This window comes from Leucopleurus acutus, assembly GCF_964270905.1.
Source record: "Leucopleurus acutus genome assembly, chromosome: 3".
Classification (NCBI taxonomy): domain Eukaryota; kingdom Metazoa; phylum Chordata; class Mammalia; order Artiodactyla; family Delphinidae; genus Leucopleurus; species Leucopleurus acutus.
Genome location: NC_139145.1, coordinates 115,788,124 through 115,806,348, shown reverse-complemented (window position 1 = coordinate 115,806,348; position 18,225 = coordinate 115,788,124). Strand labels below are relative to the sequence as shown.

Sequence of the window (18,225 nt, the reverse complement as noted above, 5' to 3'; positions counted from 1 at the left end):
CTTCACTAGTTACCCAGGGAGCTTGTGAGTAACCATTTGTTCCATGGACAGATGGGAGTCAAGATATTTTATTAATCTGATTTCCAGTGTTAGGATTTCACGTTACCACAAAATTCTATTGAGCTTAGGGAGCCTTTCTGCAGGTGTTATTAACCTCATTTCGGACTGAAGAAAATTTGGCAGGACATCCTGAAATAAATCAGCAGCGCTGCAAAGAAAAAGATCGGTAAGAATTTCTCTCGTAGGCTAACTCCCTCTTTTACCAGATACTGTGGGTTATCTAAATTAATCCAAATGATGACTCTCCCCCACAGAAGAAGGAAATTAAAACTTTAAATCAACCAAAAAAAAAAATAATAGCTACGTTAAAAAAAAATAGTCAAATTCATTCAAACAGCAAGTCATCTTGAAAGAAATGGAAAACTAGTTGTTGGTTTTTTTTAGTTTTTTTTAGTGCCATTGTGGTGGGTCATGTGACCCTTTACTGAAAACTAGTTTTTGTTGGTGGTGGTTAATTACATTGGGCTATATTCAGTCATCTTTATTTCTTAAAGAACTCAATCATATGTCCCATTTCCAACATTTCAACATACCACTCGGGAAAGGGAAAAGGAAGGTCTTCTAGAGCAGGTATTGCTAATGTTCTCTGTTCAAGTGATTAACAAAAGAAAAAGTGTACTATTATATGTAGGGAATACTTAAGAGAATCTTAAGACAGACCCTAGAGTAGAAAGAGATTTGGGATTACATTGTCCCCTTTCTGCTTCAGACACCGCAGTGTGTAAGCCTTGGCAGCCTCCACAAACTTGCACTTGGCTCTCATAATCACGTCATAGGCCCTGTGGGTGACAACAAAGCCCCTCTTTATGCTGCTTAGAAATTGGCTATGTGCACCTCTTCAGTCTCAGCAAAATTTTAAAATCCCACCCCTGCCATGTTCATGGATTGAATATGGCTCTGTATCATGTGGCCACCTTGACCTTCAGGCTTATCACAGTGACAATTTGCTCTGGGGCTTTGTGAAAGGAAAAATGTCTTACCTAATGAAAAGGATGTCTTAACCCTTCCTAACAATAATTTAAGATCTAAAATATACTGATCGGGGATTGTATTAACATCAGCATGGGAGAGGCTGTCTAGAAAAACATGGAGAAAAACTAAAATGTGTGCAGAGAATGGAGGTGAACATATGAATAATTTCCAACCAGCGTGCTTGGGGACTCTGAGTTAACTCAGAACGTATTTCAAAATAATCAATTTGGTTAAACAAATATTAAGCTAATTGTTTCAATGACTAAATTGGTCCATGAAAATAATTTTTCTTCAGACATAGACCTAGTTACTGTCCAGAAACTTTTTCTTCTGTCTAATCCAAATGGCTCTTCCATTGCTCTCACCCATTTTTTTTTTTTTTTTTCCCACGTTATGCGGGCCTCTCACTGTTGTGGCCTCTCCCATTGCGGAGCACAGGCTCCGGACGCGCAGGCTCAGTGGCCATGGCTCACGGGCCCAGCCGCTCCGTGGCATATGGGATCTTCCCGGACCGGGGCACAAACCCGTATCCCCTGCATCGTCAGGCGGACTCTCAACCACTGCGCCACCAGGGAAGCCCACTCTCACCCATTTTTAATACTTCGGCTCACAGAGAATGGCTACCTTCTTCTCTTTGTCCTCCAACTCCATCTTCTTGTTATTCCCCTATAGGTTCTAATTTTCATCCTTTAGTTACTCTTATTTAAACAAAACAAAACACAGTTTCTACTGACTTAGTAGATATTTGCCAAACTGGTGAAAATAACACATGAATATCCCCACCTAGAATTTGGTAGGAATGAAATTCTTTTTCTACCATAGTTTGTGGATTGTTTCGTAAAATAGGATGTTACCCCTCTGTCATCGTGTTTCCCCAGCTCTTTCTGGAGACAGGCCTCGCATGTGTGCAGTTGAGGTTAAGCCATTTGTTTTTCTCTTTTTTTTATTCCTCTCAGGTTTCTTTATACCCTCTCTAAAATTCAGACATCCAAAGAGTCCCAGGGTGGGGAGAAGGACATAGTGGCCAGTGTTTATGACATTTGGGTGCCCTCTCCTCTCATGCTGTCTGTGGTCTGAGGACTGTTTACAAAGTTGGACTATGGTAGGAAGGCCTCCAGGTTAAACAATTAAGAGGCAGCTCCTTCAGAGCTCAGAATTGTCTTAAATATGAAAATATCAAGTTCTGACACCACTAGACAAATGGCTGCTTCATTCTGAGTATTTATAAACTAAATATAGAACTATTTCCTTGAGTCAAAACCCTATATGATGGTCTTATTATTTGGAATAATTTTTTTTTTTTTTTGGCGGCACGCGGGCCTCTCACTGTTGTGGCCTCTCCCGTTGCGGAGCACAGGCTCCGGATGCGCAGGCTCAGTGGCCATGGCTCACGGGCTCAGCCGCTCCGCGGCATGTGGGATCTTCCCGGACCGGGGCACGAACCCGTGTCCCCTGCATCGGCAGGCCGACTCTCAACCGCTGCGCCACCAGGGAAGCCCTGGAATAATTTTAATAGTAAAGAAAGCTATGGGTAGTAACCATGTTTTCTGTCAGGCAGAAGTAAAAACATGATTTTTTTAGGATTTGTAGTGGCCTTGCTCAGCACAGAGATTGGAGAGGGGTGGGAAAACTGAAAGTGGAGATCTTCATGTTTCCCACAGTTTTGGACATAAAGGAGAAGCAATTCTCTTCTCATCTAATCAGCAAAGATAAGGTTAACTTATTCCTGCATCTCTAAGTCATTTGTTTAACCCTGGAAATTTGATGATGAGCCGTTTTAATAAAGCTTCTCAGCAGGTCCTTCTACCAGAGTATGAAAGTAATCCAGGTATTCGAAGGCGTGAGATGGAATGACTCCATCTTTCAGTGGTTCAGATGGATGTTAAGGTCATGGCCACGGTTAGCTGGCCCAGGAGTGTGTCCATCCTATATACATTCAGGCTATGTGACAGAGCTCGGCCGAAATCCAGGAGTCCGTGGACTCCACAGTTAGCTTTCTATTAAGGAAAATATTACAAGAAACTGGACCAGGATAAAGCAAAGACCAAGGGACAGAAAGAAAGCTTGAATTACATGATTGCAATAGTCTGCGAAATCAGCTTCTCTTTGGAGCTGAAAATGCCTCAAGTTTCTTCCTGAGAGGCATGAGCAATTGCACGAATACTATATTCTCTGACAATTTCCAACATGGCTCCATTTAAGGTTATGTGACAAGTCTGTATGATAAGGTTGTGTGTGTTTGGGTATTTTATGCCTGTGGGTAACACTGTCACTTGGCTTTGCAAAACCAAAAATTCCCTGCATGTCCATGGGAGAGGATAATTCAGCATGTGGCCGACCAAGTAAAATGCCATCCCTTATTCTCTATCCTTGCTTCATTCTTTCTCTCACACTTTAATTCACTAAGTTGTAAGTGTCTGAAATCATTCTCGGTGAATAACGCTGGACCACTCGGAAAGTTTGCAGCTGAGAGCTGGACCCTCGTCATCACCAAGCACTTTGTCACTGAGACAGAGTAACCCATGGTTACTGAGCTCAGATCAGTTAAGGGGCAGAGAGCCTCCCCTCCTCACTGCTCTATAAAAGAGACCCGCAAAGGGACCCTACCAGCTTCTAGCTCTCAGCCTGGGGGAGCGCGTGGGAAGCGAAGCCCAGACCTGCGGAGCAGAAAGCACCAGCTGCAGAGGCAAGGCCGGCATGGCTCCCACTTTCAAACTTCAGTGTCACTTCATTCTGATCTGCCTGATGGCTCTAAGAGGGGAGAGCCGGTACCTGGAGGTGAGCGATTACCCGGTTGACCCATCACACCTTCCTGTGGTGAGTGTCCAGCCTTGCGGGTGGGCAGGCTGCCTCTGCTCTCAGACATGTTTTGGTTAGCTCTTTCTTCCGCATTTACTGTGCCCCCTCTCTCCTCTGGTTTCCCCTGGGTCTTCCTCCCTGCCTCTTCCTCCTTCCCTCTGGTCCCTGGGCATACCCTGGTCTGATGGGAAAGGTCTAAACCTTCCCGTCTTCTCCGGACCCGGGAGACATTGACCCGGTCACTTTATTCTCTTTGCCGCGGGGCAGGGAGGGTGCCTTGCTTCTGGTCCCCCTTCCCCCTCCTTGAACTTTTGCGGACTGACTGATTTTTCTGGCCAGCTGCGGGAAGCTGTGGACTACGACCCTTTCCTACTCTTCAGCGCCAACCTGAAGCGGGAGCTGCCAGGGGAGCAGCTGTACCGCCGCGCTATGCGTGAGTCGGGGCTGCCTGGCTGGCGTCCGTCCGCGGGCAGCGGGGAGGTGGGGATTGTTGAGGACCATGGGGGGCGCAATTCCCATGGCTAAGGGTCAGTCCGAGGAGTCGCACTGGGGCGAGATGGGGTGACGCACCCGGAGCGCGGGAGCGGGGCGCAGCCGAAGCTGGGAGTCAGGGCGCGAGCGGAGAGGGGCTGCCCGGGTGCCGCCGCAGTGGCTGCAACCCGGGACCCCCAAATCCCGCTGCCCTCCCCCACCGCCCCCCAGGGTGCCTGGACATGCTGAGCCTCCAGGGCCAGTTCACCTTCACCGCCGACCGGCCGCAGCTGCACTGCGCCGCCTTCTTCATCGCAGAGCCCGAGGAGTTTATCACCATCCACTACGAACTGGTCTCCATCGACTGTGAGAGCGGGGACTTCCTGAAGGTGAGGCGCCCCCGCCAGGCGCAGCCCCAGCCGCTGGGCAAGGGAGGGGTCATGGCCGGGACGCTGCGCCCTAGCGTGGAGAGCCGGCGACGCTCGTAATTAGATGCTCCGGTGGTGCAGGAGTGGGAGAGGCGCAGTCCGGGACCCCCGCGCAGCGTGTACCTCGCCCCACTCCCAGAAGGGCGAGTGCCTTGGTCTTGCAGTGGTTTAAATTCATTCCTGTGCGCTCTCGGTCCCGGGCGCTTCCAAAGACTAGAACTCGTGGCGCGAACCACTGTGTTGCAATGGGGAGCAGGTGAAAAGGGGTACAAACCAACTAGTATGAGCCCTCGGGTACGCCGAACCCGAGGTCCTGATTAGAAGGCGACCTCACATGTCTGAGATCTGAGCCCGCCTTGCTCCTGCTGGTCCCTTTCTCTGTGGAGCTGTTTCAGGCTCCCAGACGCTGTCTTCAATGCCTGGGTGACCTGATTTTGGAGCAGAAGGGCACTGGCTGCAGGGAAGGTTGCTGAGAAGGAATCTAGTCTGAGGCAGGTGGGAGGCGCGGAAAAGTCCCCACTCCCAGTTCTCCATGAGTCTAACGGGTCAGCTTGGGATGGATGCTGGACTTCTCCAGTCCAGTTAAAATGAATATGATTAAAATCCCAAAGTGGAATTATTTTGGAACCTGTCAAACGCCGTAGAAGAGGACTGATCTGGTGAAATAATTTGTAGCTGGTAATTTTACTAACGTGAACTAGGTTGGACTCATGAAATTGGAGACCTGTGGTGATTTTAAGAGTAAAGTCAATAGACTCTGACCTTTTGTCCAGCCAACTACAAACTTCAACAAGTGAAGGAAAAAATTCCAAACTTGCATACCAGCCATTATCGTCTAAGTGTTAAAGTAGTTCTTGATATTTTAATATGTGATAAGAGTAAAAAAATGAGGAAAATGGGTGTGTGTAACCATCGGCAGGTAGGTAAAGTTGCTGCCCCAGTTTTTCCTCTTGCTATTTTTGAGAAATTTTGTTCATATTTTAATGAGGAAAGAGAAAAACTGAAACCCAAATTATGTTCCTGTGGAATTCTTCTGAAGGTAGGATGTGTGGAAAATATGACCAACACAAAAATGTATATCGTCTGTAGTTTCATTTACCAAGGTGGCTGAAATGATAAAGTATAAGAAAGTTTATTTACTTTGGAAATGTTTGAGTTTATTAAGGGGAAAAAAGCAATAATTAAATAATAATGCGACTTGCAAACAACCCTCACAGTCAAAATATATACAAATAGAAGGGGGGTGCAGGCGGGTGTGGGCTGTCTATTCCTCACTTATGACCGAAGGCCCGTGGCTGGATAACCTTTTCCCCCTTTTCAACACACCTGTGACTTCAGGAGTTGATGAAAGTGATCATCTTTGTCTGTATTTTTTGTTGGAAGGTATTTGATGGTTGGATTCTCAAGGGGGAGAAGTTCCCCAGTTCCCAGGATCACCCTCTCCCCATGACTGAACGGTACATAGATTTCTGTGAGAGTGGTCTTAGCAGAAGGAGCATCAGATCCTCCCAGAACGTGGCCATGATCTTCTTCCGGGTCCATGAACCAGGAAATGGGTTCACATTAACCATAAAGACAGATCCTAACCTCTTCCGTAAGTGGACTAAATGTCTTCTTAGTTGGAAGGCAGGACTTGGGGGGAGAGAGTGTCAGTTATGCTTTTCAAAGGTAGCATCATTGCACAGACTTAAGAAATTTGAAGTGAGGAAGGATTTGAATGGAAATTCTTTCGTAATTAGAAATGACCTAAAGGATATTTCCAATTCATTATTATGAAAATCAAAGCAGTTTTTAATTTATTTACCAGGCTAGGTAAGACACTAATTTATGGTGGCTGGAATTCTATTTTTTCTCCAGTCTTATTCTGATCTCCTGAGCTACTACAATGTATTCAGTGACAAACTTTAATCCCTCCAAGTCATTCCATTGATCTGGATAAGCTTGAGGGATCAGATATGAAATTGCAGTCCTACAGATATTTAGGTGAAGGCTGAAAGACTACATATCTGGGATGTGTAGACAGATTTCATGCCCTGAGCAGAGGGTTGGACCAGAGGACCTCAACATTGCCTTCTGAGTCTGAACCCATTGCTCTAATATAGTTCCTTTCTGGTGGATACACAAATAGATGCTATAAAGCTGAATAGCCCAGGCCTAAAACACATTATCTTAATCAGAATGAGTTCATTCATCTGTTTATTATTTCTTCCCCATTAAGAGGAAAATGTTTATAAAAAAATCAGGAAAACATTCATCTTTGGTTGTATACAATAGTATTATTAACACTTCATGTGGCTGAAGAATGGGGCCTACCTAATCTGCCAAAAAATAATGTACTGACTGATCTCCCAAATTTTGTTTTTAAAAAACAAAAAAAAAAGCTTTTTGAAAGAAGCCCCCCAAAATGGCTGTTTCTGAGGACTGGAGCAGAATAACACTAGAGGACAACATGAACTGTTTCTCCTATATCCTGTTTGCTTAGAGATCAGAAACCTTCTAGAATCATCAAGAAATTTCAGTTCTTTTTGAAATTAAGTGTAATTAAAAATATAAGATGGAAGCAAAAGGTAGTTCTGACATAGTCTGATCAATCAGAAACTTTTGTCCCATAACTGGCCAAAAAAAGTACAAACTCTGATGCTTCTAGTTTCATAGCTAGAAGAATAAATTTGTTGTAAGTCTAGTCTTGAGATACAAAACAAAATTTCAGAAAGACTTGGGAGTAGATAAACATTTAAAATTTACCTATTAGTCAACGTATCACCTAACACCCAGGAAATATTTATCAGACATAAGCCTGCTTTGTATTTTTCTCAGCCTACTTTGTAACTAGTTTAATGTTTCTTCACTTTATTATCTCAAAAGTAACATGTAGCTCCAAGTTCAGTTAATAAAGGTTTCAGACAGACAGGGTTTGAGTTCTGGCCTTATGTTTAAGCCTTGATTCTTCCAGGCTCCCAGCTTGAACTTGGACCCTAGTTAATAAAGTGTTCCTAGAACTTCTACCAGCTAGTATTGTTTGGTTGGTTATTAATTTATGTCTTGTGAGTGTTATAAACAAGGTGACCCCCTGAGATTACGATCAGAAGTCCCCTTGCAGCCAGGGCCTCCTGACAATGTCCATACATCACTGGTGCTTTTTATTCCCCAACTCCTTCCTTTCTCCAAATCACCTTTGTGATAAGTACTCTCTTCTGGGCCCCAAGCCCCTAGACCATGAATAGGAGCTTAGAATAAGGATGAGATAAATTTCTATAAAAGCCCAGCATAATACCAAGCAGTGAAAATGTGATTTTGTTTTTCTACAAAGCCTGCAATGTCATCTCCCAGACCCCAAATGGAAGGTTTACTCTGGTCGTGCCGCATAAGCATCGCAACTGCAGCTTCTCCATCATTTATCCTGTGGTGATCAAAATATCTGATCTCACCCTGGGACACTTAAATGGTCTGCAATTAAAGGTGAGTTGCTTATTTGCTTCCCAGTCACTTCCTAAGACCTCAGCTTTCTCAGAGCCAAAGTAACTATACAGGGCAGATGTGGATGAGTGGTGTAGTATGTCCTTCTGTTTGGCGGTTAGAACTCACACGAGCCTGCCCCCGCTGCTTTAATAAACTCCTCTTCTATTTCCGTTATACTGCCAGTTGCATACTCAGGTGCCTCTTCTGACTACTTGAATACTTTTCTTGTGATGTTAGAAATGCTTTCGGTTGGCAAAGTTGTGACATATAATTACAATTGAACTCTCTTGTACTTGCCTCTTTTACAAAAATTATCTCCTAGCAGAACCTCGTGTGAGTCATCTCCACAGCTGTTTTTCTGATTATTGGAATTTTCTTTTGACATGAAGGAAGTATCTCATTGACAGACTGTGTTATGAAGGAAATGCTAAGCATAGCATAAAATACAAAACTGGATTTTTATATTGCAAAATACAGTAAAGTTTTGAAGCGTTTTCTCGCATTACATTTAATTCCATACATTTTGCAACAAACCATTAGTTGAGACTCCCCATCAACTTTTTCCCCCACGAACTTCTGTATGGATTTTACGATTAATGCTGAGCTTGACCACATTTATTTGCACTGGTAGCTTGTTTCCTTTGAGTCATCCTCATTTCCTTTTATGTTCTCATATGCCTAGGTTAAGACAGCTCATGCATTTGCTGGCATCCAAGATAGTCATACTTCCTAATCAGAAAGATTGCAGTGAAATCCAAATAAATAGGATTAGGGCTGAGAAAAGCAGTAAATCCAATTTCATTTAAGCCCTAACTTCATAGGCCAGTGCCTATTTTTTAAAGTTGATCCTTAGTGGAAGAATAATCCTTTGATAAAGGCCAGGATAAGTGGATGTCTTTGGTTTAGCCTTATAGGCTTGAGATTTTTTGTATGTCATTCTTGATGTTTAATATAGAAGGTGGCAAGTGTGATAGATTGAGAGATCTGCACTTTAGTTACCTTTGGCTACGAGGAGTATACTTGGTGCTTACTACTTAAGAAAATGTGAAGTCTGCAGTGTTCCAGGTATCTATTGCTTTACAAAATATTCTTTGAGTGCTTACCATGTGCAAGGCATTCTTCTAGATGCAGGAAATTAGCAACGAACAAAACAGGTCCTGCTCACATAGAACCTGTATTCTAGTGGGATGAGACAGGCAAAAGTGTAATGTATTTCAAATAGTGGTGAGTGCCCTACAGAAAATGAAGCAGCGTGGTGGCTGGGGACAAGGGGGTAGAGTGAGGGGCAGGCAGCTACTGGAGATGAGATGGTCAGGAAAGAAATCTTTTGAGAAGGAGACATTTAAAGTGAGATTCAGTGATAGGTAAGAAGGAGCCAGCAGCCACAGGAAGAGCTGGGAACAGAGCCCCAGTAGTGCAGAGGCTCAGAGGCAGGAATGGGCTTGCTGAGTTCTAGAAATGGAAAGAAGGAAAAGTAGAGGGGGAGTGGTATCATACAGCATCAGGCAGACAGGCAGGGCCAGGGGGTGGAGAGCCCAGCGGGTAATATTACAGAGTTTGAGTTTATTTTCAGTGGGAAACCACCGAAGGGGTTCAGGCAGGAAAGTGACATAATCCATTTGATTATGCTCAGGTGGGGTGAGAGTGATTGGGAATTGCTGGCCTCATGACCAAAGTAATTGACAAAGTCCACCATGGGAAGGAGACGGTTACCTAAAGGTCATTCTGGCTTCCATGAATGATGATGAATGGGCTGTAGGGGCCAGAGTGGTGCAGCAGTGCCCCTAAAAGGCCGTTGTCATAGTCTAGGCAAGAGATGAGAGTGACTTGGTCCAGGGAGATAGAACCTCAACAAAGAAATCTCGGGGGTTACTGTTGAAGAGCTGAACCCCAGAGGTCCCTACACAGCTCAGCTTCTGCCGTTGTTTATAAGAACAGCTGAGAGGTTTGGAAAGAGGAGAGGAAAGTCACTGAACGCCAAAAAGTACGTGCTCCCAACCTCCTCGTTTCTTGGTTTTGTTCCCTTCATTTTAGCTTCCATTTCTTCCCAACTTCTTATTTCCCATTTCTCTCTCCTGAGCCTGCCTTTTCCCCTTCACCTCCTCCTGTGAAATTTGGAACCTACAGAACCAGGTGGAATGTCTAGTCTAAGACATGTTCCCCCTGGACACCCTCTACTCAAGGGAGAGGCAATTACATTTTTTTCCCTTTACCTCTAAATGGCTTATTCAACTCTTCCTACAAGAAAATGAGCCCTGTACACAGTGGGGCTAACTAACCCTCTATTTCATCATTGATGAAATTACGTGTAAAATACCTAAGCATAGAACCCAGGACAGAGTAGGTGCTTTAAATATATACACCCACACCTGCTTCCTTTCATTAGTCAAAGAGTTGCTGTTGTGTTATTTTCTATTGGTTGTTTAGTTCCAGCTGCATTTCAATATCTTCCAAATGTGGGGCTGCGTGCGCTTATGTATGTGTGTGTTTTACATTCTCTGTTTTAGGTTTTGGTCCCTATGGAGCATGGTCTATCTGTTTAGCTTCTAAGCACCTTGCCACATTCCGCTAGATCTCTTGATGGCTACGTCTCATGAAGAAGAGGATCACAGGCAAAACTGGCTGTATAGTTTGTGGGGGGACAGTAAAAAATGAAAATACAGGGGCCTTATTTTAAAATGATTAGGAATTTCAAAATGGTGACAGCAGAGCATTAAGCCGAGCACTAGGCCTTGTAAGTGTGAGCCCTGTGGGCACGGGTGGCACGATCACAAGGCCAGCCCTGATCGCGGGAAACGGGTGGCCCAAACGGTGACATCTGGGGCTGAGAGGGGGCCTGCTTTGTTTGCGTGGGAAAGTGAAGCCCGGGAATTGCCGTGGATGACACAGTGTGGAAAAGATGAAGGGAAGCAGGAAAAGGTGGTTACAGTGCATCACACAAAGTCTTAAGACTACACACTTATTTTGAGTAGCTTGAAATAAGTTTATTTTAGTTGGAAGGAGAAAGTTGATGGTAACTCTAGCTAATTTGAGCCCCAAATGAGGGGTCTTTTCTTTTTTTAATATTCCTATAACTAGTCTAAATCCTTATCAGTAGAAAGGATAAGAATTGTCTCAATAGCAGAAAAAGTCTTTTATAAAGAAGAGGAAAGGGCTTCCCTGGTGGCACAGTGGTTGAGAGTCCGCCTGCCGATGCAGGGGACGCGGGTTCATGCCCCGGTCCGGGAGGATCCCACGTGCCTCTCGGCTGGGCCCGTGAGCCATGGCCGCTGAGCCTGCGCATCCGGAGCCTGTGCTCCGCAGCGGGAGAGGCCGCAGCAGTGAGAGGGCCGCATTCCGCAAAAAAAAAAAAAACAAAACTCTGACTGCATGCATGAAGAAATTCAAATAATTCATTGTGTATGTCCAAATGATTTAAAAAGCAAAGCATTTTCAGATTCAATTTTCATATATTGTATATGGAGTTTACAGATTCCAATTTCATCATTCTAGTCCTTGAGCTTATAAAAAAATGTTTTTTAAATGCACATACATTTTTTAAAATGATTACTCAACCGATTTAGAAAAGCAATTCCTATGATTTTTTTTTTTCTTTAAAAAGTCTTACTTCCCAGAGTCCTGGATGTTAAATTAAATGGCGCTGCCAGGATGTCTACAGCTGACTGAATTCACCAACTTGCCATTGGTCCAATGGTTTGACTTCCTTAATTGGTTTAAATACAGCTGCCTCTGCTGCTTTATTCTCTTAGAAGTCCTCAGCAGGTTGTGTGGGAATAGGAGATTTTGTGGAGCTGCTGGGAGGAACCGGACTCGACCCTTCCAAGATGATGCCTTTAGCTGATCTCTGCTATCCTTTTCACGGCCCTGGTAAGATATTTCTTTGATTATTATTTATGTGCCTATTAAGATTGTTTCCTTAAATAAAATGCCTCAAATTTTTTATACATGGGAGGGCAAGTTCCACCAAAAAAACTTCGATTCTGCACATGGAGCAACTGTGAGGATTTTGCATTTGAGCCTAGGCACAGCATCAAGAATGCGTGACCACAATACCTGACACTGGGAGAAAAACTTATGAAGTAACAAGGTTGCGTGTTTAAGGTTTGCCCTAAGTACGACTATGAAAAAGACAAAGCTTTTTGGTTCTGTGCTCTGTCCACCTTCTTGAAGGTCCCTGCTTTCCTCCTCTCGAGACTAAAGATTTTACTGACTGAAAACCGTTGTTCAAATAGTGGATGTATCGTCAATTAGTAATAGTATAAAAATGAAGTAATATCTAAATAACTTTACCATACATATGCATATGTGTGTGTGTTACTCATAGTAAATATTGATACGTTAGAAGGTGATACGCTTTATTAGAAATTCTCAGAACTGCTGAACGTCCCCAACTTCTAGCAGCAACACCAGCCTCTGAAAGACCACTGCAAAACAGAGGTAAATTCTGAGATCTAAAAGTGGTCACGGGTAATAAAAGACCTGGTTCTCGCCAAACAGAATCAGGTCTTCTTTGTTAAAGATCAGTGAAGCTTTTCCATTTGATTATGCTCGGGTGGGGCGAGGAGGGTGGGAATTGCTGACTAGTGACCAAATTGATTAACGAAATCCAAGTGTTGGGGGAGAGGGTTACATAAAACATTTCTGTAAAGGTCACTCCTGTATCTGTACTTCTGATGCAGGAACCAGTGATTATCTTTTAAGAGACAGAAGTCAAACAGAAGAACAGCCTTTCATCCCTTACCATAGCCCCCTTCCTCTTTTTAAGCACACATCACTAACCAACTAAATAATGAAGCTGCAAGTCAGACAGCCTTTTGATCAGCTGTTACCAGTTTTAATTAAAGCCGGGTCTGCCAACCAGTATTTTCTCTCTCTGAGCTAATGCTGGGAACTTAATAAACAAAATCTCTCTGAAATAGAATTAATGTACACAGGTCAAGGGAAAAGATTTCTAAAAACCCACTTTGCTAAAAGCTTGAGGGTTAGTTTATACTAATTTACGCTTGAGCCCTGGTTTAAACCAGTGCATCATGGCTTCTCTCCCTTTGTGTGTGCTCTCAGAGGCACTGGATCCTTCCAGGCTGACGGAGAGCACCTGTGAGGAGCTGTGTTTGCGCTGGGTAAAAAGATTAGATTAAGAACTGAAGCACACTCATGCCTTAAAATTTAGATAATTGAAGCCATAGTAATTTTGGTGCATGAATTATATGACTTGATTTCAAAGGGTGTGGCTAAGGCCAAAAAACCACTTTTGCCTGTATTATCTAGATAATTGAAACCAGTCTTAAGATAATGTGAAGGCTTGAATTATCTGACTCACTGGTTCATTTTAGACTTCACTTCTTTCTTGAATTCACCGTGTTTTCATGAGCCCCTCTTAAGTCGTTCAGACAATGAAGAACTCTTAGGTATCCTGCCCTTTACAATGGATTGTATTAGGAATTATGTCAAATAATAAATGATATGCGCATTAACTAAAGGAAATAAGTCACGTTATGTAGCTTAAAGTTCAGAGTAAGATCAGAAAAGAATGGCCTTGCAAACAATTTAAAGAAAATTAGGGACTTCCCTGGTGGCGCAGTGGTTAAGAATCCACCTGCCAATGCAGGGGACACGGGTTCGAGCCCTGGTCCGGGAAGATCCCATATGCTGCAGAGCAGCTAAGCCTGTGCACCACAACTACTGAGCCTGTGCTCTAGAGCCAGCGAGCCACAACTTCTGAGCCCACGTGCCACAACTACTGAAGCCTGCATGCCTGGAGCTGTGCTCCACAACAAGAGAAGCCACCGCAGTGAGAAGCCCGTGCACTGCAAGGAAGACCCAACACAGCCAAAAATAAATGAATTTATTTTAAAAACTTTAAAAAATTAACTTTGGACTTCCTCACAGAAGCTTAGCCTAGACTCCCTGGTGCTTATATTAAAATAATTATAGGGTTTATATTTATTATGTCTCCAAATTGACTTTTACCTAAATAACTATCTGGCTGTTTTACTTCATTTAAACCCAGGTGCATGTTTGTGAAGTACCTGTTATACAAGGTTAATAACATTTCTCAGAATTTAGGCCTTATAGAGACAACGTGGGGAAAAAAAAGATTGAGAAAATTAAAACAGCAGAAAGGATTATTGTAGGGCAGATAAAGCTTGCCTCAGGAACCAGATTGAGGCGGAAGAAATAAAACAAAAGTAATTTTTAATAAAAATGCTGAGTTTCACAAAACAGAAACAGGTACAGAGAACAAACAGATGGTTGCTAGAAGGGAGGGGAGTGGGGAATGAAAAGAAAAAAAAGGTAACTATATGAGGTAATGAATATTGATTAGCTTGATGATGGTGATCATTTCACAATGTATATTTATAGAAAACCATCATGTTGTACACCTTAAATATATACAATTTCTGTCAACTATACCTCAATAAACCTGAAAAAAAATTTTTGAAGAATGCCTTAAACACACACACAGTTTCAGTATATAACTGCTCAGGCACATCTGTACTAGAAGATACATAACTGTTGCCAGATGCTTATAAAAATAATGAATAAGATTGGATTTAAGAAAAGTAAGGATATCAAAAGCCATTCCATATAAGAAGTACAGAAAAAAATTAGAGCTAAAAAGTACAGGTGAACAATAGAACAAAAATGAGTATGCTTAGTGTAAGTCTAAACCACGCAAATGATATTTTTGTTTATATGTAAAACAGAATTATTACTGAGGCTCAGAAAATAATAAACAGGTGATATTTTTAGTCTACATAAATGTCCCGCAATACACTCCATCCTTCAGCCCTGCCCACTAAATGCCACTCGCACCCCCAGATATAACCAAAACCTGCCTCTGCAAATTCCCAACCTGTCCCTAGAGGGCGGCACTGCCCCCCCCAGGACACAACTAGAGCAAAGGTGCAGCAGGTCGGATGCTTGCCTTCCTCTGCCTTCACCACCAAAGCTTTGCAGGTAAGAGAACATAAAAAGCACAAGGAGATATCTTCTTACCTCTTTGCATCCGGTTTTGTTTGCCTAACAGTGTTCTTGCACATGAGGAGAAAGGCTGAGCTTAATTTCACTATTCTACAATTAATTATACAGTTGACCCTTGAACAACAGTGGTTTGAACTGCGGGGGCCCACTTATAGGCGGAGTTTTTCAATAGTAGATACTACAGTACTACACGATCCTAGGTTGGTTGAACCCGAGAATGTGGAACCTCAGATCTGGAGGAACCGTGGCTCTGGAGGGAAGACTATAAATTATAGGCAGATTTTCGCCTGTGGGGAGGGTCCTCACCCCTAATGCCCCACGCACCCCCCACGTCGTTCAAGGTCAGCTGTACATTATAAGAATGAGAACAAACACATTTCACCTGATGGCAGATGCTTGGTTTGAGTACGTGAGAGGAAGCTACATCCCCTTGCTTTCTTCGTGTTTAAATGATCTCATGGACAGAAACGGTTTGACTGTGTCCTTTCTAACCTGCTGGGAAACTTTTACTTTTTCCGTGAATTATAGCCCAGATGAAAATTGGCTGTGACAACACGGTGTTGCGCATGGTCTCCAGCGGAAAACATGTAAATCGTGTGACTTTTGAATACCGCCAGCTGGAACCATACGAACTGGAAAACCCGAATGGAAACAGTATCCAGGAATTCTGTTTGTCTACTCTTTGAAGAACCAAGCCAATGATTTCCATGCTGCTAGCTAAGGGAGTTTTTAATGGCCGTTATATATGATTTTGATGAGCAGCTGGTTAAGAACCTTTCATACAAATCAGTATTCCCAACCTTGAGCACATATCACACACACTAATTTTTGTACCTTGCTTCTTTTTCATTTGTAAGATATAAATGACCACGTGGCAGAAAATAAGCCCTCCCCCCGACCCCAGTAGAAAACCAGTTTCCAGTAATTCTTTGATATGCTACCAACCTGAACTGGTAAGACGAGTGCAATGAAAACTTGTATCTCAAGGGAAAATACTACAAAGAACTAAAAATGTTAGTGCTCTTATCAGTTTTATGACAGAAAACGCATGTCCGTGTGTACCAAAGTAGTTGCATCTATTTATTTTCTGCTTATTATTCTGTTTACAGTAGAGAATACTTGTAGCTAGTATTATTTATTGATTTGTAACAACTTGTTTTTAACAGACATTTGTAGCATGTAAAACACTTTGCATCCGTAAATCCGAACGTGAATAAACATATCCAGAATGTTGGCACCTCAACATCCTGCTTTGTTTTCCTGAGTAGTTCCTTCCCTTATTGCCATCAGAAAATAATGTTCTCAGGTGGTACAGCATCAAATGCTGAACTAAATCATTTTAGACTTCTTAGAGCTCCAAGAACCCTGGGTCGTTAAGTAGGATTATTTAGGGCAGAAGGTAAAATTGCAGTGTTTGAACAAACAACACTAACCAGTTGGTGGTGATAGGGAAGCAGGATATGGGGATGCCTCTTCAACTGTCCTCCAAGAAAACTGAGAATACATGTCTTTGTCACAGTAAAGAGTGTACTTTTCAACAGGGACAACAAAGGCCTTAAACTCTCATAGACACAATTTGCAGAAACCTGAGTACTTTTTTGGTACTGAAGGCAGTTTACAGTTGACTGAACCTTGTCCACGTTTGGCTTGAGACCAAGCATGTGGTCTGTAAAAGACACCTTGGGGTCAAAAATGAGGCCCTGAGGAACAAAGGAAATACTCCTAAGAGAATAGTCCTCTTTACTTTGAATTAATGGATGGAAGCTGCGAACTGTTCCATAATTAATGGCTTGATTCTGATTCCCCAAACATATTTAAGATAATTTTATAAAGGAATGTACTGGAATCCCATACACTGGGCTTGTTAACAAAATCTGAAAACCAAGCAGAAAGAAAAATAGTTGACTGAAAGTGCTAAAAATACCCAGGATTGAGACAAATTTTGTCTCAGTAGGTATTTTGGAATGAGTGGATACCTTAGCAAATGAATGAATAAATGCCTGAATGGATAGATGGATAAATGCTGGGATAAAGGCTGGGATGAATGAATAAATGTCTGAACATATGGCTGTATAATTCCTGACTAGTTACATAAGATGCTGGATTTCTTATTTCATAGAAAATAAATTCTGTGTAGTTGAACCCTTTTATCTTTTTCATAGTCTTTCTAGCAACCAAAGAATTAATGCAGTCACATATCACAATCTGAAGTTTCTGGTTCTTAACCCTTATGATCCCCTTATGCTGAGTAGAGAAAATAAGTGGTCTTAAGTCAGGAGGCAAGTATTTTTACCATGGAAGTTAGGACAACTTGCTTTTGTTTCTAAGGGACATTTTGCAAGCTACTTAGCCTCTCTGCCCTAAAATAGGTGGGACTCTGGTCCCTAAGGTTTATTCTTATTCTGCAGTCATTTATTTGTGACATATGAGACTTCAGAGCTTGTTATTGCATATTTGTGTATGTTCTTTGAGAGGAAGTGAACTGTCTGTGACTTATTCTTTGGAGATCCATGACTCAGTCTTCATTCCAAAAGGATAGGACAGCTTTCTGGAAACAAAATGGTAGATGAGATCTCTGGAGGGAAGTGCAAGAAAGTATCTTTGCTGACACCTCCTTTAAGCAAGCAAAATGTGACATGAAATTTTGGCCAGAGCTTCCCTGGTGGCGCAGTGGTTGAGAGTCCGCCTGCCAATGCAGGCAGGGGACACGGGTTTGTGCCCCGGTCCGGGAAGATCCCACATGCCGCGGAGCGGCTGGGCCCGTGAGCCATGGCCGCTGAGCCTGCACGTCCGGAGCCTGTGCTCCGCAACGGGAGAGGCCACAACAGTGAGGCTCGCGTACCGCAAAAAAAAAAAAATTTTGGCCAAATTTGACTTTCTAAAAAAGTCAGTATGCATAGTAACTAAGGTGATCGATTCTGTAGCCAGACCTCCTTGAATCCCAGCTCTGCCACTTACTCGAGCAAGTCATAAGTCTGTATTGCTCAGTTTTTAATCTGTAAAATTGGAGTAATAAAGATTTTGGCAAGATTAAGTGTTTAAATGTATTTAA

The 18,225-nt window shown here is 42.8% G+C and overlaps 1 protein-coding gene across 1 annotated transcript; it reads left to right on the top strand.

Annotated features, from left to right (window-relative positions):
• Positions 1–3,729: 3,729 nt before the first annotated feature.
• CRHBP (corticotropin releasing hormone binding protein) lies at positions 3,730–15,859 on the top strand (the record flags this gene model as incomplete). The annotated part of the gene is made up of 7 exons (XM_082837498.1): positions 3,730–3,810; positions 4,171–4,264; positions 4,534–4,691; positions 6,114–6,324; positions 8,041–8,189; positions 11,939–12,056; positions 15,702–15,859. 7 exons carry the CDS (start codon positions 3,730–3,732, stop codon positions 15,857–15,859), a joined length of 969 nt encoding a protein of 322 aa, XP_082693624.1.
• Between the last annotated feature and the right edge of the window lie 2,366 nt (positions 15,860–18,225).